Source organism: Schistocerca gregaria, chromosome X (assembly GCF_023897955.1).
Source record: "Schistocerca gregaria isolate iqSchGreg1 chromosome X, iqSchGreg1.2, whole genome shotgun sequence".
Classification (NCBI taxonomy): domain Eukaryota; kingdom Metazoa; phylum Arthropoda; class Insecta; order Orthoptera; family Acrididae; genus Schistocerca; species Schistocerca gregaria.
In genome coordinates, this window is record NC_064931.1 from 389742115 (window position 1) to 389769538 (window position 27424).

At 37.7% G+C, this 27424-nt stretch overlaps 1 protein-coding gene across 5 annotated transcripts in view; it reads right to left on the reverse strand.

The window, feature by feature from the left end:
• Positions 1-351: 351 nt before the first annotated feature.
• The window catches only part of LOC126298779 (1-acyl-sn-glycerol-3-phosphate acyltransferase alpha-like), a 689206-nt gene continuing 662133 nt past the window's right edge, over positions 352-27424 (reverse strand). For all 5 annotated transcript variants that reach the window (XM_049990236.1, XM_049990235.1, XM_049990237.1 and 2 more), the window contains 4 exons: positions 27277-27410; positions 24040-24221; positions 16957-17122; positions 352-2556 (listed from right to left, as the gene is read on the reverse strand). In XM_049990236.1, coding sequence (XP_049846193.1) covers positions 2399-2556; positions 16957-17122; positions 24040-24221; positions 27277-27410 — 640 coding nt within the window. In that variant the 3' untranslated portion in view covers positions 352-2398. The remainder of the gene's footprint in view (positions 2557-16956; positions 17123-24039; positions 24222-27276; positions 27411-27424) is intronic.

The following is a 27424-nucleotide window of genomic DNA, read 5'->3' on the forward strand; positions in this document are numbered from 1 at the left end:
TTTTACTAGGTCTAATGTGTATTCCACTTCTGCTCCCCCTCTCAACTGTAAATGAGCACCATCTTCATCTCTATTCGTGTCTGAATTTCCAACATGTTCACTGAAATGCTCTTTCTGCATGTCCTCTTTAGTATTTGGTTGCTTGTCATTATCAGATTTGTCCCAATCTTCTTTTACCATGACTGCCATGTTTGTATTGTCGCCCCCCCCCCCCCCTCCTTTTCAGGAATCCCCATCTTGTCTTCCCCCTTATCACCTTTGTGTTTTCTGTCTAGCACTGTTCGCACCTCACACATCCCCTTCTATTTTTGATGTAAAAAACTTAATTTTAGAAGAAAAAATAGATCCCTCTTCAATTTCAAAATATCTTTATTTAATTTATTTATACAATTAATTCAAATCTATACATTATCCCACACAGAAAATTACATTTATTAACCTTTTTTGTTGGGTTTTAGACAATCAAAAGAATGTTCAGTTGGTGAGCTGGAAGCACAATGAAACAAATGTGGTAACTTCAGATATAACTAGACATAAAAGATGAAGAAATTTAAATGAATGTTTACATACTACTAATTAGATATTATCTGGTTATTCTGAACAGTTCTACAGTAAACAATAGCATATTAACTAACATATGTAAATTTAGTTACATACTGCAGACTACTCTTAATATTTTAATTTTGCTTACAATGTTACATATCTAACTTCTTAATGAACATTTTCCTCTCAACATTTCAAGGCCTTTGCAAAATATAATATTTGTCTTTTAACATTCAGTCTTAAGAAATAGAAAAATACATCTATGTATTACTGTGGCTCTGTAGTCAATAACATTTCTTCACATAATTTAAAAAGCATTGCAGTAGCATTTTATATGAATGCTAAAGAAAACAATAGATAATAAAAATTGAATGACACACTGTGTGGAGAAGACTTGAAATAATGAATACATATTTCACAACCAAAAAGTTTTCATTAAAAGTTTTACTGTTTTTATTTGTTCAAGACTTGTATTTGATTACATAAGTTGGCTAATCAGTGTTTATTAACAGTCCTGCAGTCATACTTAACAATTTATTTCCCCCTCTGAACTTATTATTTCTGCCAAGAAGTTATAAAAACAAATGTACTGTAGCTCACTTTTATGCTGTTGTGAATGTATCCATGAACATAAATTCAGCATTGTGTTCAGGGAACATGCGACATCAATGAAATGTGAAAAATTTAATAAAATATTATCTGAATTAAATTTTCATATTATCATTACATTTCCTCATATTTGTGCAGAAAATTTTATTATTTGTGTGAATGAATATTTAATTAAGTGATTGAACTGCTCTCCATGTATTGATTATCACACAGTAATCAAACGTAACGCAGCACAAACAACACATTCAACTGTGTGGTGAATATTTTACTGCAGAATGTGCTGAGACAACACAAACATCTGTTCTCTACACCCATATCACACAAAAGAGCTTGTTTCATAATAAAATAAGTATTTTCACTTTCTGGAGTTTTCTAGATCAGTCCAGTATGTAGAACCTACGGTTTATAATGTTTACCATTGCAATGTATGACAGTCTCTCCATTTTATTACATTAGAATAAGAATGGAAAGGTTACTGATCATGCAGAGCTCTAAATGCATTATTTCTTATTATAAACATTCACATGCATCAAAGTATTTTATTACCCTATTTTCTTAATATAAACATTCACATGCATGGAAGTATTTTATTACCCTATTTTCTGGATACAAACATTCACATGCATGAAAGTATTTTTATTACCCTGATTTCAGGCATTTATAAATACTTGTTGAGTTTGGCTGGAATCTCTCTCTCTCTCTCTCTCTCTCTCTCTCTCTCTCTCTCTCTCTGCACACACACACACACACACACACACACACACACACACACACACACACACACACACAACTTCAGTCTCTTTGCAGCTTCTCTCCACATCTACATTTATATACTACTCTATGCCCTCTCCACAAATCAATGTATGGTTACATCAATTAATGAAATTAAACTGTAAAACACCTATCACACACAAAGCCCTTAATAACATAGTAATTTCAGCACTGTGAGCTGAGTTGCCTACAAGGAAGGAAGCACAAACATTAATATACATTCAGATATATACAAAAGGTCATGAAGTAAAGCTGCAGGTTTGCTATGTTTAGCACAATAATTTAATTCCATCACATAGTATTGACTTAAATCATCAGTTTTTTAACTGAAGTTGTGAATGTCAATACTTTCCCACTAATGTTGTTCTGTCATACATAAACATTAAAATTGTGGTTACAGATGAGATCATGAAGATATGCTTTTGCTGTTACTGTCCAACCAACTCCATTAAAGTTCAAAAGCACTCTCTCTTTATTACATGTCCTTGTTTTTTATATTCTGCAGCAGTAGTTCTGTTGATGAGGCATGGACATCCAACATTAGCTCACGAGTTCTCTCCACAAGTGATCCCACATCTTCTTTCTTCAGTCCTGTAGTGTCTATTGGTGGAAGGATGGTTATGACAGCTTTTCCTGCGATAAAGAAGTTACTTAAACATATCATAGATTCCTTTCTAAAAATTTTATGATTAGTGGTGAACATAAAACCTAATTTGCTAGATTTTACACACAATTTTTCAATGGAAGTGTCCTATGAGATCACTCATGAAAATATGTTCATATGATACTCTGAAAATGCCTGTTTGTTATTTACCTACATAATTGAAATGAATATGTGGATACCTCTAGTGAACTTCAGTATTAATTTTTGGACAGGAAATTAAAGCAGAGGCAGAATATATTACTATGAGGGGTTCTATTCAGGAGGGGAAGGGGAAGGAAAATTTTAGAATATACGTTCTATCATCAACATATTTGTGAGGGGTGCAATGAGAGAAATGCCTACATTCCCTCCAGGTTTTTCTTTCTTCTGTTTAGTATGTACACATCCAGTCTGTGGAAGACTTTCTGCAAAAAGTCACGCTCAAGCTCATCCATATGGGTTGACCCTCATGTTACTTCCACTGATGAAAAATCTGGAAACTCATATCTATATATGGTTTCAGTAAATTGTCCTTTGGAAGGGGAGAGGTTTATGGCCCCCTCCCCTCATCATCACAATTGAATACACATGTGCAAGGAATTGTGAGGAATGGCAGCTTGCTCTAAATGTAGAAAATGCAAGTTGATGCAGATGAGCAAGGAAAACAAGCTTGTTATGTTCAAATACAGTATTAGTAGCACACTGCTTGACAAAGACAAATCAATACAATATCAAGGCATAAGAGTGTAAAACAATATGAAATTGAAATAGCACATAAGGACGGCAATGGGTAAGGCCAATCATAGATAACAGTTCATTGGTAGAATTTTAGAAAAGTGTACCTTATCTACACTGAAGGAAAAAAATCACAACCCCAGAAAATGATTAACATAGAGTAATGAAATTTTGGGAATACATTTGCCTACGTAACATATTTAAGTGGTTAACATAGAAAAATCACAGGTTAGTGTATGCATGAAAAAGTCACTCCAAATGTGAAATGCTGGTACATTAATAACTGGTGTAACCACCAGAATATTGAATGCAAGCATGCAAATGTGCATGCATTGTATTGTATTGTATTGTACAGGTTCCAGATGTTGGATGTGAGATGTCAGTTTGTGCGCTGGAGTTCCATGCGTGTTTCACTCGGTTGGTCAATTCAGGCACGATTGATTCTGTTTGTGGATGATGTCAGAGTTGTCATGTGATGATGTCCCACATGTGCTCAACTGAAGACGGATCTGTTGATCAAGGAGTCAAAGGCAAAATGTTGGAAAACATCCCCTGGAATGAAGTCCATGAATGATAACACAACAGGTAGAATCACCTGATTGATGTACAAATTTGCAGTCACAGTAGGTGGGATACCCACGAGAGTGCTCCTGCAGTCATAAAATTGAACAGCAGATCATAACTCCAGTTATAGGCCCAGTGTGTGTAGCATGCAGACAAGTTGTAGGTCCAGTGGGTGTAAGATGCAGACAGGTTGGTTGCAGTTTTTCAACTCCTTCTACAAACACACACCCATCACTGCACTGAGGCAGAACCAGCTTTCATCAGAAAACCCAATGGACCTTCAGCCTGACCTCCACTGAGCTCTCGCTTGACACCAATGAAGTTGCAAATGGGGGCAGTTTGGGGCCAGTGGAATGCACACTACAGGGCACATGACTCAGAGCTGTCTTTGAAGTATGTGATTTGTAACAGTCTGTTGTGTCACTGTGATGCCAACAGCAACCCAAATTTCTGCTGTAGACGCAGTATGATATGCCACAGTCATATGCTGAACATGATGGCCTTCCCTCTCGGCAGTGTCACAAGGCTATCCGGAGCCCAGCCTTCTTGTGACCATACTTTCTTGTGACCACCACTGCCAGCAACCACATACAGTGGCTCCCAAGTCTTTCTGGCAGAGAAGAAATATCCAGCTTCTTGTAGCCCTATTACATCACTTTGTTCAAACTCAGTGAGGTGGTGATAATAACATCTTTGTTGCCCCACAGGTATTCTTGACTAACATCAGCTGACCATGTCCAATGTGAACGTGGACTAACACTCACAACTGTTACAGCATGTATTTAAAGTAAACCTAATTTGCATCCTCATAGTGGCAACACTAAAGCCACTCTTGTGCAACTGGCATGAAATTTAAATAAGTATCATCTTTCAAATTTAGAAACATGCCTACCAACTTTTGTTTATGTTGCACAGCTCCTTCTTAGTGTTACATTCCTTTTTTTCCCCTTTTTTCCTGGCAGTGGATAAACGAGGCCGCAAACAGAACACTAGGGAGACTCATTTTTAAGTGCTACACGACTATTTGGGATCCCCACAAGCTTAGATTAAAGGAAGACTTTGAAGTAATTCAGAGGCATGGTGCTAGATTTGTTACCAGTAGGTTTGATCAACACACAAATACACTCCTGGAAATGGAAAAAAGAACACATTAACAACGGTGTGTCAGACCCACCATACTTGCTCCGGACACTGCGAGAGGGCTGTACAAGCAATGATCACACGCACGGCACAGCGGACACACCAGGAACCGTGGTGTTGGCCGTCGAATGGCGCTAGCTGCGCAGCATTTGTGCACTGCCGCCGTCAGTGTCAGCCAGTTTGCCGTGGCATACGGAGCTCCATCGCAGTCTTTAACACTGGTAGCATGCCGCGACAGCGTGGACGTGAACCGTATGTGCAGTTGACGGACTTTGAGCGAGGGCGTATAGTGGGCATGTGGGAGGCCGGGTGGACGTACCGCCGAATTGCTCAACACGTGGGGCGTGAGGTCTCCACAGTACATCGATGTTGTCGCCAGTGGTCAGCGGAAGGTGCACGTGCCTGTTGACCTAAGACCGGACCGCAGCAACGCACGGATGCACGCCAAGACCGTAGGATCCTACGCAGTGCCGTAGGGGACCGCACCGCCACTTCCCAGCAAATTAGGGACACTGTTGCTCCTGGGGTATCGGCGAGGACCATTCGCAACCGTCTCCATGAAGCTGGGCTACGGTCCCGCACACTGTTAGGCCGTCTTCCGCTCACGCCCCAAAATCGTGCAGCCCGCCTCCAGTGGTGTCGCGACAGGCGTGAATGGAGGGACGAATGGAGACGTGTCGTCTTCAGCGATGAGAGTCGCTTCTGCCTTGGTGCCAATGATGGTCGTATGCGTGTTTGGCGCCGTGCAGGTGAGCGCCACAATCAGGACTGCATACGACCGAGGCACACAGGGCCAACACCCGACATCATGGTTTGGGGAGCGATCTCCTACACTGGCCGTACATCTCTGGTGATCGTCGAGGGGACACTGAATAGTGCACGGTATATCCAAACCGTCATCGAACCCATCGTTCTACCATTCCTAGACAGGCAAGGGAACTTGCTGTTCCAACAGGACAATGCACGTCCGCATGTATCCCGTGCCACCCAACGTGCTCTAGAAGGTGTAAGTCAACTACCCTGGCCAGCAAGATCTCCGGATCTGTCCCCCATTGAGCATGTTTGGGACTGGATGAAGCGTTGTCTCACGCGGTCTGCACGTCCAGCACGAACGCTGGTCCAACTGAGGCACCAGGTGGAAATGGCATGGCAAGCCGTTCCACAGGACTACATCCAGCATCTCTATGATCGTGTCCATGGGAGAATAGCGGCCTGCATTGCTGCGAAAGGTGGATATACACTGTACTAGTGCCGACATTGTACATGCTCTGTTGCCTGTGTCTATGTGCCTGTGGTTCTGTCAGTGTGATCATGTGATGTATCTGACCCCAGGAATGTGTCAATAAAGTTTCCCCTTCCTGGGACAATGAATTCACGGTGTTCTTAATTCAATTTCCAAGAGTGTATTACACAAATGCTTATCAACTCAAATGGGAATCTGTGGAAGGAAGACGACATTCTTTTAGTGAAACACTGTGGAGGAAATTTAGAGAACGGGCTTTGAAGGTTACTACAATACAGTTATACTGCTGCCAATCTACATTCCATGTAAGGGCTGCAAAGATTGTTCGGTTGGTTTGTATGAGGGAGGGGACCAAACAGCAAGGTCATCAGTCCCATTGGATTGTGGAAAGGTGATGAAGGAAGTCGGCTGTGCCATTTCAAAGGAACCATCCTGCCGTTATTGCCTGAAGTGATTTAGTGAAGTCACAGAAAACCTAAATGAGGATGGCCGGACACAGGTTTGAACTGTCATCCTCCAGAATGCAAGTCCAGTGTGTTAACCAATGTGACACCTTGCCTGGTGGCCACAAAGAGAAGATAAGAGAAATCATGGTTCATACAAAGACAAACAGACTTCATCAAGTTACCTCCCATTAGGAAAGTTGGTTCACTCAGTGACTGTGATATTATTTATGAATTATAGAGCACAGCAATCAGTCATCCTTTTTTTGTAGGTTTTATTTGGCAAATCCAGATATCAGATAGTGCCTAGCCATTACCAATGCTAAAAGTACAAGTAGTACATGGTCAGGCTATACTAAAAAAAAGTTACAACTCACGGCATAACCTATATAGCTTATACATTAGATTACATTCCGCTATCTTCTAGTCTCGATACATGTCAGTTCCCTGTTGTTCAGGCATCAGCCACAGTTCTTTGAATACTATTTTATAAAGAAGGTAGGCAGAAATGTGAAGTGGTCATGATAATGAGATCAGGGCTATGTTTGCGAGAAAACAAGTGATGAGTGATAGCTTATATTGGTTACATTTTGAACTTGCCAATTTACTTTCGCCTTTAAGCTTCGACAGAGTACTACATGGTGATAGGAACACAGTGGATAACGTGGTACATAAAGCAAAGCAAAGACATCATAATAAGATTCTGAGCTTGGAAAACAGGGTGACAGGGACTAATGATGATTGTGTATCAAAGTTTAACTTCTTCCCAAGATAGTTGAATTTAACTAACACTATTTTGGATCAGAGTGAAATGGAAATCCTTAGTAAGAGTATGAAGTTTAATGTGAATAAGAAAGTGAATTGTAGGGCTATAAAAGACATGTGGTCTATACTAAGTATGCCATTGACTCACTGAGAGTGCCAAAACTTGATCAGAATAAGATTTGTTTAGCAATTGATAATATTATTATGAATGAGGTTAATAAACCTGTCCCCAATTCTATAAAAGAGAAAAGACTTGTTGCAACTATCAATTCTAAGCTTTCTGAAAGTGACACCATAGTAACTAAGGAAGCAAAGGGGGGACAATTGTGATAATTGCAAAAGATGTCTATACCGCAAAAACTAAAATTCTTTGAAGATAACAATATTAAGAAAATCGATAACGTCCAAAGCTCACAAGAAACTGCTCGATCAGTTAAAAACCTGCAGTGAGGTACTATGACCAAGGGAGGTACAGAGACTAAAGGTTATGAACACCCTGGCACCCACACTCAGGACACAAATAAAGGTACATAAAGAAGGCTATCCAATATGCCCGGTGGTAGATGGTAGTAGTAGTCCTTTCCATAAAGTGGCTGGAAAATGCCTGCAGTCTCTTAAAACTCATTATAAATTCTATAACCAATTTTCCATTAAAAATAGTATCGAACTTATCAAAAAAATTAGAAATACACCAATAACTAATGAAATGAAATTTGTTTTTCTCAATGTCATCAACTTACACACAAACATACCTATTGATAAAACTGTGCAGGTAATTCAGCATAATTTAATGGAACAAAACAAGCTTTCTATGAGGGAAGTAGATGAATTCATTGAGCTACTTACCATAATTTTGAAATTTAACTACTTTAAATTTAACAGGGACATTTATTCCCAACACGGCAGTCTCAGTACGGAGAGCTCAATATCTGGAATGATCGCTGACATCTTTATCAATTACACTAGAAAACAGACCCTTTTCTAAAAATCCTTTGTTGGCAGACAAAATTGTATACTACTTTAGGTACGTAGATGACACACTGCTGCTAATACAGGGTAACGATGATGTCATCAACACTACAGAACCCAGTAGCTCCTGCCATCTTGCCAACATGTAGCAGCCATTAGCATAATACTGTATAAGTATGATGGTCATAACATTGAACCTACAGCACTTTCCCCATGGAATGTTAGTTTAGATGCATATACTTTGTTAATAACAGCAATTCAATGTATTGATTTTATTGTATTTATAATTAAAATGTGGTTGAAGTGACACAGAGGCTAGTACTCTCTACATCTGTAATAGAATGCCAAATCACACCAACCATCCATCATGCTAACATTTGGCACCATCTACAAACATCTCAGTCAATACAAGGAACAACATATCTATTATGATGATTAAATAAAGAGAAAAATAATACAAAAATAACAACATTTAAATCAGATCAATTCTAATAGTTACATGTAGCATGTGCCTCCTTGTGTCTTGTAAATAAATTTTAAAAAAGGTTTTACCCATCTGAAATTACATGTGTTTAAAGAATAAAAAACAACTGACTAACAAATAGTGAACCTGGAAATTTCCTTATATTTTCTATGTTTACTGGCAAATATGGAAATAAGTCGGTCAGCAATTTAAAGAATTTTACTTATGTTTTATTTTGTGTAATTCCCATGCGTATTGGAAGTTTTTTACTTTCCTTTGAATGTTATGTATTATGTGTTTCATATAGAGGGCGCCATACAACCAATCAATGTGTTCTCCACACAGCCTACCTTCTTTATACAGTAGTATTCAAAGAACTGTGACTGATGTACGAACAACAGGAAATTGACATGTATTGAGACTAGAAAATAGTGGTATGTAATTTAATGTATAAGCTATATAGGTTACGCTGTGAGTTTTAACTTTTTATAGTATAGCCTGACCATGCACTTCTTGTATTTTTAGCATTGATAATGGCTAGGCACTAGCCAAAATCTGGATCTGCCAAATGAAACACTCCACTATGCACCATATGGTGGTTGGCAGAGATGCCAATAAAACTAAATGGTAGTGAGAGGAGAGAAAGCAGAGAAAATTTATATCTGAAACAAGCTTACTATTCTAGCTGCCCCTGTACAAGCTCATCATGATAAATGGAAATTCATTGTAACTCAACGTGTAGTCACAGGAAATAACTGTCATAGGAAACAGGTAAATAAAGAAGTTTCTGTGACTGAAACAGCTTGGGTCAGTAATGAGCTACTTGTCACCTACAATTTATTTGGTGCAAACTATTAAAAGAGAAGCTATGCAGATAAGTGAACCTAGTAACTATTATTAAATGAGGCCATTGTAAAAGAAACTGAAATTACAGAACATGAGTCTGCAAATTATTCGAAGACATGACAGTGGCCAAATAGGATCAATATAATTTGTGTTGCAAACATGACCAATGAAGTATGTGGCAGCATATTCCTCCAAGACCTCAGACTCTTTTTCATGGTACTTTAAGTTCTCATTAATGATTTTTCTATGCCATTGTAAACTGATTATTGGTCACTTCTTTGGCAGTGAATACTATTCAGTACTACTGATATCTTTTCCTGAGGAGATAACATAAAATTGCAGAACATGGTATTCCATGAGCATTCAAGGGGATTAAAAAATATTCTGCATATGCAGCTGTAAAGGTTGAAAGAATGTAATTCCTCTCCACTGAACATTTCATTTGCTCACATCAAGTATCACAGACCACACATAGAATCAAATAAATGAGAACTTAATGAGGCACACAAATAAAGCAACAACAGAAAGGAAGCAAGAAATGCAAGTGAATAAAGAAAATATGGCCAACGATTAAGCCAGAGAAACTCACTGAAATTTTGATGATAAAGAAATAGAGGAAAGGAGGGTCTCACAGTATAGTTATGATGAATTGTTCTCTGATGAAAATAGGAAAATAGCATGCTTGTTAGTTGCCTCTTGGCCTCCACATTCTATAGCCTCTTGCCTCACAGCCACCTATAATAATGCCCCACGACCATACTTATCCAGTACCCAGACTCTCTTTCCAGCAGTCTCCCGTTCCTCTGCCCTGTGTCCCCTCGAAATCCACTGCCAGGCACAGGTGCTGATGGCTGCCTATGTCTCTCCCTCCAAGCCTCAGCCACTCTTCCCCAGCTCTCTCCCCCACCCCCACCTTTCCAGCCTCAACCACTCTTCCCCAACTCTCTCCCCCATCCACCACCTTTCTGTCCTCACCCACTCCACCCATTGTGTGAATGAGTGTTTTATCCTTTACCCCTTAAATTATATATAATTATATAAGTTGGGTATTATTCTCGCCTGTTAAAAGTTCATGCTTGTGACATCATTTTGGTAAGAAGTGTTTTGTTACACATTGACCATGAGCAATGGCATATCATGGTTTCACATTATGGAAAGGATCTGGAAATTAGAAAGATTGAAGAAAAAAAACCAACATGTTTTCAAACACCAAAGAAAACCACATCTACAAACATTCACAGTTGTTTCATCTGTGAAACAATAATCCATTCAGTATGGTGAAGACACTTTGTTCTGTGACTTTATAATCACATTAAAGGTATCATTTAACAGTGGACTTATCAACCATAGAAGACGTATTGAAGGAGATAAGAATGCCACAACATTAAATTGTTATAGATCTGTTGCATAAATATTACTTACGAGGACAAGAAGAGGGATAGAAATAAGCATGAAAGAGAATAGATGACATTTTGAAAACTAAATTCATCATACATGAAGTCTAAAACAAATTAGATGTGAAGTATTATCACTGAGTGAGATGATGAGCATGATTTGTAGGCCAGTAATTAACTATTATAATTAAACAGATAATTTTTAAGAATAGAAATAATTAGTCATCAGCTGCACAATTTTTATTAAATTAACTTCTTGACTAGTTTTGGCAAATTAATTTGCCTTTTCCAGAAGATCATACAATTAAGCTTACATTAGAAAGCAACTGCCAAGCAAACTCTGGACAATGGAGTCCTACAAAAACAAAAATTTAGTGACTACCAGGTTTGGATCGCAATTAACATCTGATTAAAAACCATAAGTAAAGTAAAAGAAAGATAAACAAACAATTATTAAAAATTTTACATAATACTTCAAGCAGTTAAAAAGTAACATAAAATGTGAAGATGTGGTGACCAAAAAACTTTGTATTATAAGTAAAATATTAAACCAGCATGAGACATATGATGAGCAACAAGAGACTGATAGTTTGACTATGAAAGATTTTACATATATAACAAACAATGAATGTTCGTGTGCCTAAAAGCTTTCGAAGACTAAGACAAATGAGGGTGCTTGTGTCTATAACTTAAGTCAAACAAAACAGAACATCAGTCTTCAAGAAATGGATCACCTTTAAGACCTTACATCACATGCTAATGAAGTGTATAAATGTATACACAAAAGTGACATAGCTTGTACAAAGGGCTGAAGAATGGGTACAATGATCCGGTTTACTGAATAATCAACTGATTGTGGTTCTGTGAGCTGACAGAAGTGGTGCTACATTGGACTTTCCAGTATCTTGACATAGAGGCTGACCACTGGATACAAGTTTTCAGTGGCACAAGTAAGTGGGCGCACCCTGGCTGACAGTGGTTGTAAAAAGGGAAGTCCTAAATGCTCAACAATGAACAAGCTGCAAGATTTTGATAAACTTGGATACGAAGCTGAAACTGAAAAATAACTTTATGTTCCTCCATCATGTGATAATCAAATATGGAAATTTGAATGTCTTACTGCAATTCTGATGTAGAGCCAAAAGTATTAAATAACCTAGCAATATGGCCTTGTTTCACATGGGTATGTATCACCAGATGACTTGTCTAGCAAAGTGGTAATTTTACTTATGGGCCACTGCATAAAGTTATATGATTAAACTCCAGAGAACAGCATTAGGTTGCTCAACATCATTACTTCCATACAACTTAAATGATGCTACACCTGCATGTACATTTACTCTCTGCAAAAAAAATGTTAACTGCGCGGCTGAGGTTTCATCCCCCTGTACCAGTTATTAGGGCTTTTTCCTATTCCATCACATACTGAGTGGACAAAAAATGATTATTTAAATTCCTCTGTGTGTGTTGTAATTAATCTAATCTAATCTTCATGATCTCTGTGGGAGCGACATGTATAGGTTGTAATATATTCCTAGAGTAGTCATTTGAATCCAGTTCTTGAAACTTTCTCAGTAGGCTTTCTCAGGATAGTTTCTATCTATCTTCCAGGTCAGTTCTTTCAACATCTCAGTAACACTCTCCTTTGACTATTTGTGCTACCCTTCTCTGTGTATCCATTGCTAGTCCAGTTTGGTATGGGTCCCACACACTTGAACAATTTTCTAGGTCATGTTGCATGAGTGATTTGTAAGCAATCTCCTTTATAGATTGATTGTGTTTCTCTAGTATTCTACCAATAATCTGAAGTCTGTTACCTTGCTACCCATAACTGGGCCTACAGATCATTCTACTTTGTGGTCCTCCAACTTGTTACACCACATACTTTTAGAGTTTACAGGTTCCATTTGTGATTCACTAACATTATATTCATAAGATACTATGTTTTTTTTCATTTTGTGAAGTACACAATTTTACACTTTTGAATATTTCAAACAAGCTGACTATCATTGCACCATTTTGAAATATTATCAAAGTCTGGCTGAATATTTGTACACCTTTGTTAAGACTGTATTTCATTGTAGATAATTGCATCCTCTGCAAAAAGTGTGGGGTTACTGTTAATATTGTCTACAAGATCATTAATATCCAACAAGAACAGCAAGGGACCCAACACACTTCCCTGTGGTACACCTGAAGTTATTCTACTTCTGTCGCTGACTCCTCCAGTCAAGATAACATACTGTGCATCCTCCCCACCAATAAATCCTCAGTGCAGTCAGTGATTTAAGCAGCATACACTAGGAAATTTCTCAGGAGATACAGAATTATCTTTTCCATATTTAGTTTCCATTTAGAGTCACATGTCATGGCAATGATGGACACAGGAAGCTACCATGCCATCCAGTCCAGCATGAATCAACATTAGTGAAACATATATCAAAACCCCTTCACCTGCTTCTGATTTGAGCCTGAACGCACAAACAGAAATGGTGTTGGGGGTGTTTAATTTACAATATGTTTAGAACAAAAAGATATGTACAGATGTACATGCTCTGGTAATAATAATTTCTTGTGGCTCAATGGCCTTCACTTCATGTCCATGGTGGGCAATATGGACTTGATCCATGAAGTTGTGCAGGCAGCCAAAAATGTACAAACCCTAGAACACAACATGAAAATAGGTCACATAACCATGACAATGGCATTTTGGAGCGAGTGGAGAACTGTTACTGATGCAGGGAGCAACGAAGATCAAAAGACACCCTTGACTGTGCAAGCAGCGTATCACATTGCTAATGATGTCATCATATTCATCAAAGTGAAGATAACTGATACGATGGAAGTGACTATCATTTCCCTGCACATAGATGGCAGCAGTGGCACAAAAACAAATATGAGCCAGGCTGTCAAAGTAATGAACACAGGCCCGAGCAATGGTCATAGAACCATGAACCAAGAGTGATGTATGTGAACCAATCTATTAGCCATCAAAATCCCTACAGTTGTAACTGAGATTAGTCTTCCAATACAGACAGAAAAACGTGGTGGCGTGTGGATGACTTCAAGGAGTTCTACAATTCACTGCTAGATGGAAATGGCAGATGCCTTGACTTTATCTGCTCTCATTCCTGTTGTGATTACTGATAAGATCTGATGGAAGTTTGCAAAGAACAAAATGATGAAGCAGCCCATATGGCTACTGCTGTTATATAAATCTTGCACTGTCCTGTGTAATGCTTCAACGGATATTTTATGGGACCTCAGAACCTCATCTCAAACAATGAAAGTGGATTCCTGGATGAATTTATGAGTATTACTTCGCTGTGAAATATTAGACAGTTTAGGTGCTGTCAGCATAAAATTTCAAGGGACATTTGAATGTAGAATGAGCAGGTTGTAAAAAACCTGTGATGTTCATTCCAATGTGGTGTGGTAGTTGGGTATCCTTACATCTATCACCATTAGATGGAAAAGGAATAATTTTCACAGCAGCAGGGTACTTGAATTCATCATAGTTCAAGTTAGCATGAAACATTTACAAATTATATACAAAACCCATCCTCATAAATCAGTCTACCTATTAACAAATCCAGATCAAAACCACTACAGTAGCCCCTGAGATTATCCCTAACATACAGACCAAAGCAAGCAAGTGACTTCATTTTATATATTTAGAGATGAATTCTCTAATGACAGAAATTTACTATTGACAATATTAAAATACATCTAAGATGATGCTGTGCAGATAACATTATGGCAATACTGAATATGCCTGTAAAAAACTGTTTATGTGATAGATTACTGTGAGAGAGAATTTTATCATCAACTTCATTACCAGGAGGAGTGGAACAGAAATGAGTCGCAATATACAGCAAGCTTCATGATGGAGACAGTAAGCTTCTTGATGGCAGCTAGCAGGACACAGTCAGTCTTTGTCACTAGGCCTGTCCAGTTGATAACACCACTGAGAGATGGCCACAATGTGAATGATGTAAGGTATCATCAAATAAAATCTCAGCAACCTACTCTGATGAGCCAAAACATTATCATCACCTGCTCAAAGGAATGTTGGTTAATCTTTAGAATGCAGTAGAGCAACAATTCTGCATATCATGGGTTCAACAAGTCATTGATTGGTTTACAGAGATATGTGGCATCAGATGTTTAACCACAGGTCACACAATTCTGTAAATTATGGGCCTGTGGTTTGTAGGGGTAGGGCTGGCGCCTTATAGCATCAAAGATGTGTTCCATCAGGTACAGATCAGATGAATTTGGTGGCCAAGACATCAACATGAGTTCAATATCATGCTCCTCAAAACCCTGTAGCACAATTCTGGCCTTGCAACTGACAGTTATGCTGCTGGAAGATGGCATTGCTGTAATGGAAAACATCACACATAAACGAACACATATGGTTCACAGTAATGTTTACACAGTCCAAAGTGTCATGGTGCCTTAGATTACTGCCACAGATCCCATGAAAACCCAGTTTAATGTTCCCCATAGCATAATATTGCCTACTGATCTGCATTCATGGCACAGAGCATGTTTTGAGCATCATACCAGCATATCTGGACATGTCCACCAACCTGGTGTAACTAGAGACAAGATTCATCTGACCGGGCAACATATTTTCATTAATCCATGATCCATTCCTTGGTGATCACGTGTCCACTGCAATTCTAACTGATGATGTGATTGGATCAATATGGGAACATGTAGGGACTGTCTTCTGAAAAACCCAATACACAACAATGTGTGCTGAATAGTGTGGTCCAGAAGACTTGTGCCTCCACGAGTATTGCATTCTGTTGTCAGATTAGCCACAAATCACCACACATCATGCTTTACAGAGAGGGAAAGCCTCTGACCTCCACAAACTGTGATGAGATGTGGAAGTCCAAAATCTTTTTGCATACTCATAGTTTCATCATCTTCCAACTATTTTCCATAAATACCCACAAGAATAGCATGTGAGCAGTCAACAAGCTTCAGCACTTCTGAATGAACATCTCAAAGTTGGCAGGCCATAACAATCTGCAATTTGTCAAAGTACTTTATGTCAGTGAATTTCCCAATATGACACCTATATCAACACTACAATGATTTCTGATTCCTCTATGCTCCACCTATATACTTTCCTTAATGCATGGTGTGCATGCAGTCTCACCAGGCAACATTTAATCTCACAATGGGCACAGGTCATAATGTTTTGCCTTATCAGTGCAATTCTGATACGTAACTTCTTGGGAATAAAGTTTTGCAGACACATGGTGGTTTTATTGCATTATATGTTTTTTGACCTTAAACAAATGGGATGCATTCCTAGGTCTTGGTTCAACATCATTCTTACATTTATACAGAAACCATAAAGTTACCAATGTGCACTCTTCCTGAATGCCTTCAAGATTGTTTTCATTTGAAAGTTGCCTCAATGGTGTTTCAGCCCGTAGAAGGATGATTTACTGAACAGGTATGGAACCACATTTAACAAGTCTGAAGATGTTATAAACACTCTTTATGTCATGATCACTGATTTCTTCTACTCTATAAATATTTCAACAACAAAATCAATATTTTTAGGTGGCAAATTCATTGAATTAATGAAAAACTACAGAGCTACATGTCACTCAAGCTACAGTCCATTTTATAAAATTATGGTACACATTATGTAGATCTAAAAGACACTGCATTTAGATAATCTAGCATATGCAGTACACATTTAGTAGACAATACTAGAAGCAGAATTCCACAGAGTTTTGTTACGTCCTACAACTATACAAACTGTCACGATTCTGTAGTTATCAAGTTTACATAGTTACCTGGATTAAAAATTTTCTCCTTTGACTCAAGGAAATAATAGCGTGTCACAACAACTGGCTGAACAGGTGTCTGAGAAGCAATGGCAACATGGAAAGCACCCTTCTTGAAGGGCAGCAATGTAGGTCCATTGTTTCTTGTACCTTCAGGAAACATGCACAGTTTCATCTGAAAGAATAAACATCAATTTCATAATAACAGTTCTTTTATTGTTAGCTGACAAGATAAGCTTGAGGACTCCTTTTCTCAGAGCACACACTTGTGAAGAAAACAAACGAACTATAAAATGTTTCATGTTTAAATACTAAATTGGAAAATGGAAACATGAAAGTGGCTATGAAGTGTCACAAGCTACAGTTCTAGTCTCAATACATTTGAGTCAGAAGAGGAGCAGAAGCATATTTTTTCTGAAACAGGATCAATCAGAGGTGGTTCGTCAGTTATGCAAATGGAAATGTATAATTTTTACTACTTATCCAGTAAGAACAACTATCCTATCACAAAAAGAAGACTTCTAAGAAACAGGAAAAAGAAGTGTTGGTGCTGGACTGATGGAAAATTAGTTCCAACAAGAAAATTTGGAGAAAAATTTAAAGTCCCCTTGCAACTTGTACTGCTTTTTTAGAACAATTTTTTTTGTCGTGACATGAGCAAATTTTTCTTTCACCAACGAGGTAGGAATCTTAAAGATTCCAAAGTCAGCTATTCATCATAAGAATGTCAGTTCTTCATTTGCATTTCCTTTGGACCTGCTTGTGCTGTTCCTTTGGAGAAATTAAGTAGACACTCCAATTATCTCACAATATCTGTTTAACCTTTCAGTGTTATTCATTTAGTCATTCATTCATCCAGATATCATCTCTCAATGATATAGGGTTTGTCACCATAATTCAATGAGAATAAATAGCTATAATATACTTACACAAAAAATATATAAGTATGTTTGACAAGGATAGGTAGAGTCGCTTACAGAGAAAATATGGAAGCTAGGAAAACCCTACAAAATAAACATTTCAAACAACATTTTCTGTAAATAACAGTTGGAATATATTTAAAATGTGCATGCATGTTTTATTTCATGTTATTGCTTGTACTGATTAACAGACTTTGCTTGTTTTTGCAATGATTCATTCCATATTTCATATGTAAATAATTCACTACAATTAAAATTAAAATTCACAGCTACTTGCAGATCTGCTTTTATAAGGTCAGTGGTACATTTGCTGTGCATCTCTGTCCATTTATGGTTCATTAGGCAAAAAATTCTTTCTGCTCAGCATTTGAACCACGAACGATTAATACACACCCAACTACTTTCAACAAATTAGTAACTTGAACATTTTTGCCTCTCATGGTATAGAAAAGTTCACCCCACCTTTTGTCTGCATTGTCTTCCATGGACATGCTTCTCTTTGAAATATCCTTTGTGTTACAAAATTCATCGCACAAAGAACCTACATTATCTATTTGAATTGAATCAATTATTTCTTCAAAATTCTTAAATTTCAGCTCAGAACTTAGAAAAAGGACTCTATTGGCATTTGTGGACTCTATTGGAACTGGCAATTGATCATCAGATTTGAAACTCTCATATTAAAATGAGAAATTACAAACTCCGAATCTGCCAGAACAATGCTCACTTCCTCTGGCTTATGATAATGTGGTCTTTCCTTCAGTTTCTAGGTCACTGGATAGCTGAGCAGACTCTTAACATAAGCTCTCTTGCCAGGTTACTCGTCTAATTGTTCACCACAGACCCAGAGACAATAGGGGAAGCTGCAGTGTGTGAGGCAAAATAAATTATTTTAATTATCATTGCAGAAGTTAGAAAAATATGAGATAAATTTGAAATAATACTGGACACAGGACCTGACAAGAATATAGCCAAAATATAGGATTTTCAGGAAAATATGGGATATTTGTCAACACTAGGGATATGACAGGTGGTCTGTCATCGTCTTGCCTAAGGAACTATACCAGCACCTGCATGAAATGATTTTGGTAAACCAAAGAAAACCTTATCAGGATTGTCGGACACAGTAAATCCCATCTTCCAAATATGAAATCAGTTTCTTAATAACTGTACTACCATACCATATTTGGTTGGTAACACTGTGCAATGTTCTACTGATCACATACAGTTTGAACCAGGTAACTTTTGATATAAAACACAGTTTTGCACTGCACCACTGTACACACTATGGATTGCTACTGGTGAATTAAGGATGATGAACATGCACATCTTCCTGTACTCCCTTCAGTCCATCTGGAAAACTGAGTCAGCATCTGAATATGTTGAGATCAGGGGTGACACTGCTATCATGCACTATATATCTTGGCACATCTGCATGTAAAAGCATTATACTCTGATCATGTATTGTGACATGAGTGCTGCAGATGTCCTATTTCATAGTTAACGCCTAGTCTGAGTTCTCTAAGCAAATTTTAATTGTGTATTACTTATGCATTACTTACAAAATATGTTTCAGCTGCATTTTTAAGTACATGTATATGAGTAATCTTTTTCCAGTTCCTTAAGAAAATAATTACACAATTTTATTCCCTGACAGAAAATGCAATTTTGAGATTTTTTGTTTTTCCTTGATAAACACAAGTCCAACATGGCTCTAGCTCCACCACTATATACAAAACTACTAGGGAAATGCTAACTAATGTTTTCACTGATATTTACAACAGATTGATAAATGTACTCACATAGTGCAATAAGGATACACAGGTCTTTAAATAGTTTTTTACAATGAGCCAGACAACTACTTTCAGTTATTATTCCTGCCATTCTTGTCTGCAGTTTGTGACTTTCATATTGAGGAAAGAATCCAACAGCTATGAAATGAGTGCTCATAGGACTAATATGTCACCAAAAGACACTGGCTGTTACAAACTGATGACAGAACCCTAAGAGCTTAACATGCTGATGACATTATTTCTGTTAGTACCTTTATGTATTCATTCCATGTCAACTCATAATCAATACTCACTCTATAAACTTTGTGTTTGTAACACAATCTATAGGCTTATCAAATATGCTTAATATGACAGAGTTGTTGTCACTCTTTTGTTGAAGTGAACACTATTTGCATTATTTCTGTTAAGTGAGAGTAGATAAGGAGTTGTTCTTCAGCTCTGTAATTTCTATGGCACATGAAGAATTTCAGTCTAATACTGAAATGCTAGTAAATGTACTTCATAAACAGAACTAATAGTAGTAATAAATACAGTAATCTATAATGATCAGATACATTTTTTTTACAAAAATCACAAATTAGTTGTAATTCATACTCTAACAGGATTTAAGAGTTATATACAAAGAACATTGGAATGTTAATTCCATCTATTCAAACATGTTCCCCAAAGTACCAAGGCAATTTTTGTGTACTGTATAAAGAAAAGCACGGAATCTGGAATAAATCTTAAAATTTTTCACACATTTTTACATATCTGGTGAATTTGCAACCCTAGAAGGCAGTTTTCAATGTAAAAACAATAACGAAAAATATACTGTTTTTCTAATTAGCTAAATTCAAGTGTAATGAATGCACTCTGTCCAACATTTTCTTCACTGAGTTGATTCTGCCTCTGAAACACAGTACTGGAAGGTTTCCCAAATACCCCTTATTGTATTCCCAAGCTGCCACCTGTGAAATGTCAGCAACCCTACAGGTGTGTACCACAGGTTGCCACACTAGCCAACTAGCTGCACTGCCCTCAGGAGGCCTACAGAACGAATCTGGCATCAACTAAACCTCCACTGCTACCACAATACCATTGCTGTCAGCTTTGCTGCTAGCAGCAGCCTTATGACACAAAACAGTGCTTCAATCACTGGCACCACTTTACTTTTGTTGTATCACATGCCTGCTGAATACTGTGCTGGTATCCTTCTGCTGGATGGGTGCTTGGAGTGACATCCAGCCAGTCTACTTCCAGTACACACTGTGAGCTTACACCAATTGCATCAGAGTTCTTGCTCAGCTCAAGTGCACACTCTGGGCTCATGCCAGCTGCACTTAGCAGCCCATCAATTGGAGTTCACAATCAAGCCCTCACCTCCCTGGAATTCATCTCAATTGTCCTCAAATTACTGCCTTGCTGGTCCTCAGTCTCAATCATCCTTGGGCCGCTGCCTCACTAGACTTCATCTTCAAGCATCCAAGAGCTCACCGTGTTGGTGTACTTCCAGCCTCGAGCTGCCTTCTTTTCACCTACAGCCTCACAGACGTAGGCTATTCAGAAAATTCCCTTGCAATGTCAGTGATAAATTTCATTCATCAACACCTCAATGCAACATCAGTTACTGACTTTTACTCATTAAATTTAGAAGGCCTAACTGTGAATATCATCATGCACTAGGGTGTAAATTTATTGTCAATACTACAATCTACAGATTATATGATGTATTTTGGTTATGCTAATGTGTATCACAACTCAAAGAACATCTCTAGAAGTTCTCCTTCTATCTGGTATCTATAGAACACAATGAATGAGTGAATGAATGGATTTCAACTGTCTTAGGAATGAAACATTTCTTGTATGAAGACGTGCTGAAAAGTAATGCCTCCAAATTTTTTATGTGAAAACTCCTCAGGCTTTTCACATAAAACAAATGTTATTAACATTTTACATCTTTATTCTTCATGTCTACATATTTTCAACCCTCTGCCACTAGGGGGCTCCAAATTGTAGTGCACAACATGACAGTGTGTACCATAACTATACAGGGTGTTACAAAAAGGTACGGCGAAACTTTCAGGAAACATTCCTCACACACACATAAAGAAAAGATTTTATGTGGACATGTGTCCAGAAATGCTTAATTTCCATGTTAGAGCTCATTTTAGTTTCGTCAGTATGCACTGTACTTCCTCGATTCACCACCACGATTTCATACAGGATACTCTACCTGTGCTGCTAGAACATGTGACTTTACAAGTACAACACAACATGTGGTTCATGCATGATGGAGCTCCTGCACATTACAGTCAAAGTGTTCATACGCTTCTCAACAACAGATTCCGTGAGTGATGGATTGGTAGAGGTGGACCAATTCCATGGCCTCGATGCTCTCCTGACCTCAACCCTCTTGACTTTCATTTATGGGGGCACTTGAAAGCTCTTGTCTACGCAACCCCAGTACCAAATGTAGAGACTCTTCATGCTCGTATTGTGGATGGCTGTGATACAATATGCCATTCTCCAGGGCTGCATCAGTGCATCAGGGATTCCATGCGATGGAGGGTGGATGCATGTATCCTCGCTAACGGACAACATAATCCTAGCTAACGGACGACATTTTGAACATTTCCTGTAACAAAGTGTTTGAAGTCATGCTGGTACATTCTGTTGCTGTGTGTTTCCATTCCACGATTAATGTGATTTGAAGAGAAGTAATAAAATTAGCTCCAACATAGAAAGTAAGCGTTTCCAGACACTTGTCCACATAACATATTTTCTTTCTTTGTGTGTGAGGAATGTTTCCTGAAAGTTTGGCCGTACCTTTTTGTAACACCCTATATAAGTGTGTAAGAAACAGTGTGCTGTAATTGAGTTTCAAATTCAAAGAGTCTCTCCAAACATGGAACACTCCTCCTTTAGCATGACAATGACAGACTGAACATAAGCGCTGTGACATCTGCAAAAATATGGAACCTCAGGCTCACTGTCATCAATCAATCTCCATACAATCATGACTTGGCACCATCCAATTTTCATCTGTTTCCAAAATTTAAAGGACACCTTCAAGGACTTAACTTTGATAGTGATGAATTGGTGCAAGCAGAGGTGCGGTTGTGGCTCCATCAACAAAGTTAAACACTGTACAGAAACAGTATCAACAAGCTGATATCTCGTGGGAGAAGTGTGTTCATAACCAGGTTGACTATGTTGAGAAATAAATATGTAGACATGGAGAATAAAGATGTAGACTGTTAATAAAATTCATTGTATTTGAAAAGTCTTTACTAGTTTACACATAAAAATTAGAAGGCATTACTTTTTGGCACACTCTCTTACAACCAAGCCACATTGTAAGATGTAAAGGAGGCATACAGTCTGAATGGAAAAAAGACACATTATGGAGTCCCACAAGGATCTATCATTTGTCCCCTACAATTTCTCATATAGGTTATAGATCTACCTCTGTCTATGAACAAAGCAAGTAAATTAATAATGCTTTCTGATCATACAAGCACTGTAACAGGCAACAAAGGATCCACTACTGTAGCCGAGAGGCAAACAGTTGCTTCCAGAAGTTTGGCACTGTTGCACTGTAAATCTGACAGCTATAAACCTCAGTGAACCCATCTTCATCCATTTCCATTATGACCACATGGAAATGGTACTATACTTTTCTCTGATATCCTTGTGATGTCAGCTATTTCATAAATTTTTAATCAGTCATAATCCAATACCATATCAATTAATTTCTTGATGTTTTCACCTGTAGTTGTTATTTTGGTATCTCCTTCACACAGATTATGTCAAAGAAGTAGAGGCATAATTAAATTGACTTTTCCATTTTTTACCTGCTGAAAATCATTGACAGTTAAGAAGCAGTCATCTTACAAACCACCTCCAATTTCAGATAATTTCTGTTTGTAATAAACTTCTCAAAGCAAAAAAAAAAATGTGAACGTACAGTATTTGATTATCCATTTGGACAAAATTTACACAACATGATTATTTTATAAATGTAATGCTTGAGAAACACTGTATGTTATTGTGGAACATGTACCAATACAACAACATGTACCAATACAACAACATGTACCAATACAACAAATACAAAATTTCCCTGATATGATATTGGTGCCTTCAGTACCACATTGTTAGTACCATATAGGAAATCTGTTGGTGTTAGGGCAGCTGCAACTGAAGTTACTGTTATTAGTTCTGTTGGTTATGATGACTACTTGTGTAAATACAGAAAAATTACAGATACAACCTATTTCATTGTTATATTTGCTCTTTGAATTATGGATCATCTCAAGACTGCTGGATGAGGAGGGCAATTGACAATGACCATTTCCAAAGATGCATCCTGGCATTCCATACAAATAAATACGTACCTTTCCATTTTTTATGGTGTCTGCAGTGCTGTTTATTGCTGCCTGTGCTTGTTCAACATTCAGTCTATTGATGTAGATGGTTCCCCACAACCAGGCAGCAAGTCCAAAAGGCCACAGGTAAAAAACTTCTTTCTTTGAAATAACAGTGCATCGTTTCAGCTTTGGCCAAAGCTCAGCAAGTACTGCAAAGGATCACAAACAATTTTAATAAATACTTATACAGGGCTGTTAAGCAATGGTACAGACTAACACATTGAAAAATACAGATAAATTTCAATACATAATCTTCAAAAAATATATTAGTATTATTAAATTTAGAACTTTATTTACATGCATATTGTATAAAAATATGGACTTTGTTCAAGACAATGCATTACTACACACCATAAATATATCACATTACAGGAGAAATAGTATCTATTTTAGGAGGTTGCTATACAGACTACTTTCAACAACATATACCACATAACATGTGTCCAATTTTTATTGAGTACAGAGATACAGCTTTTGGAATGTAACAGAGAGAAGTTTTCATTTTGTGTGTTGTTACTCTCGTTGTTATGGGCTTATTTGTCGATTGTCAGTTTTGTAGTTCAAGTTGTGAAGTTGTGCTTGAGTTTACATAATTGAATTGGAATGCGATTCTGGTTGGTTGGGCAGCTATACTGTATCATTAATGACAGAAGCTGAAAAAATTCATTAAAATTTGTGGCACAGTAAGGACTTGAACCTAAGTCTCCTGATTACTAGGCAGATGTGCTAGCCATTACACTACCATACCATTGTGGCTACCACAACTGCATGGGCTACCTAAGTCCAGCGTCCTCCCTAACACAAATTTCAATTCAGAACTTCAGCCCATTTCCCCATCTCCTATCACCATTATTGCCAAGGCTCTCTGACACTGGGACAGCAACCGAGCTTCGTACTTAGTGGGGAAATCATACCTGTACCTCAGCCATAAGTGATCTATTGACCTGATGGAATTAAATAGTGATGATTAGGTACTCCATGAAGCTGGGGGAGATAGCCACAATGCTACAGCAGTGTAATGGCTAGCACATTTGCATAGTAAGAAGGAGACCCAGATGTGCCACAAATTTTAATTCATTTATTTTGCTTCTACCAATATCAAAGGTAAAGTTGAGACTAATGTGTGCCAAGGAAAATTTCATTCGATCAGATCAATATACTGCACCAATTCAACATGCTGCACATATTTACCAATGCTGACTATGTCAGTATAGTATTAGTGAAAGGGGTTTGTAATGCAAGACCTGCTGCTGCTGATGATAAATCTGCTTGTAGAGAATATGGTAGATGATTTCCTAACTACAGAATACTACATTGAAGAGTATTTATTTGTGTTTTCATCAAACTGAATGAGACTGGTGCAGTGCCCAGCATTTTAATCAACAAATGAGCACAGTATGGATGGACCAGAAGACATTATTCAGTTGGTAGAATATTTTCCTTCAACAAGCACACATTGAACTGCACAGTTTCGACACATAACAGTGTTCCACATACAATAATATGGCAGACATTACACATGAATAACCTCTAACCTTATCATTGACAGTGGATTCAACACCTTCCAGAAGGACTAAAGTAAACAAAGAATTCTGTCATTGGCAAATTGCAAATCAATCCAATTAATACTGTTTACTGATTAGGCCACTTTCACTCACGATGTTATCAGTAATACTCTCAACTTACATCTGTGATCTGACAGAAACAAACATACCTTTGTGGAGAAATTTTCAGAATACTTTTTGGAAACATATGCTGTGGTATGACAGTCAGTCAGTTGACTGAGCCTGTTGTATTACCTTGTCTTACAGGGTGCTTTTATCTACACTTTCATGAAAATGAGCCAGTAACATTTTTGAAAGAGGTTACTTTGGCTAGAAAGATGTGAATGTTCTCTTAGCTCACTGGGGCCCCTGTACACATTCTAGTCATCAGGTGACCCATCAGTTATGCTTAACATTCCCCGGAAGATGGAGTGACACAAACAATCATCTTTCTTCGCAGGCTAAGTCAAGAAAGAAAAAGTAAACGTAAACACCAGGGATGAATTGATCATCCAGATTATAATGACACTGCCCTTGAGACAGAACACCAAGATGACAGATGAGATATGCTTGGTGCTGCCAAAAGAATCTGAAAGTGCACTAAAGTCAGAGGTGGAATTTTCCAGAGTTGGAATTTGTGAAAATCAACTTTGAACTTAATCATCTGCCTTTGCTTAACGTCTTCTATAGGTACTTATTTCACATACATTCAAATAGCTGTATCTCTGTAAAAAATAAAAATTGGACATACGTTATATGGAATGGTTCATTTAAATTACTGTATACTACCACCACTAAAAATATCTGCTATTCCTCCTGAAACATGCTATAAAAGAACAGAAAGGCATCTTAGCATATGTAGATGAAATCATTACTTTCTGGCATAGTAATGCATCATATTTTTACACTTCAGTATTTCTCATTTCTTTTATTTTCTTCTAAATTTCTTTTGGCTAGAGGGCCTATAGTACTTTTTATGGGAGCACCAGATATCACTTCTGTTTTACTCAATGACTGTCTGACAGTTACTACAAACTGTGACCTTTCTGACAGGTAATCATGAATCCAGTCCCACAACTGAGATGAGACTCCATAGGCATGCAATTTGATTAGAAGTCACTTGTGAGGAATGGTATCAAAACCTTCTGGAAATCTAGAAATATGGAAACAATCTGAGATTCCCTGCCAATAGCACTCATTAGTTTGTGTGACTAAGGAGTTAGCTATATTTCACAAGAACAAGCTGTGCTGACTATGTGTCAATAGTTTGTTTTCTTCAAAGTAATTGATGATGTTTGAATACAGTACATGTTCTAAAAATTCTACTGCAAATTGATACCTGCGATATTGAGCTGTAATGCAGCAGATTACTGCTATTTCACTTCTTGTGTATTGGCATGACCTGTGCAACTTTCCAGTCTTTGTAAGTACGGATCTTTTGCTGAATGTGTATTAGTTGATGACTGCTAAATTTAGAGCTATTATATCAGCGTATTCAGAAAGGAACCTAATGATTCAATTTGCTTCACTACATCATGGATATCTTCTTCTAAGTTATTCATGTTGGCAGTTGCTTTGACTTTACAGATTTTTCTCAGTGGGAGTATTAATTGTATACATCATAAACTAATGCAGAATGAAAGTTCCAACTATTCCTTACCAAGTAAATCCAGACAACTTTGGTGGTTTATTACAACGACACACCCAGAGTCAGTAACAACATTGTCCAGTCCTCGAAGATGAAATTTGATGCCAAGGATTTTTGATATTTGCCTTGCACCCCATGCTGGTAACCTGGAACAAACATT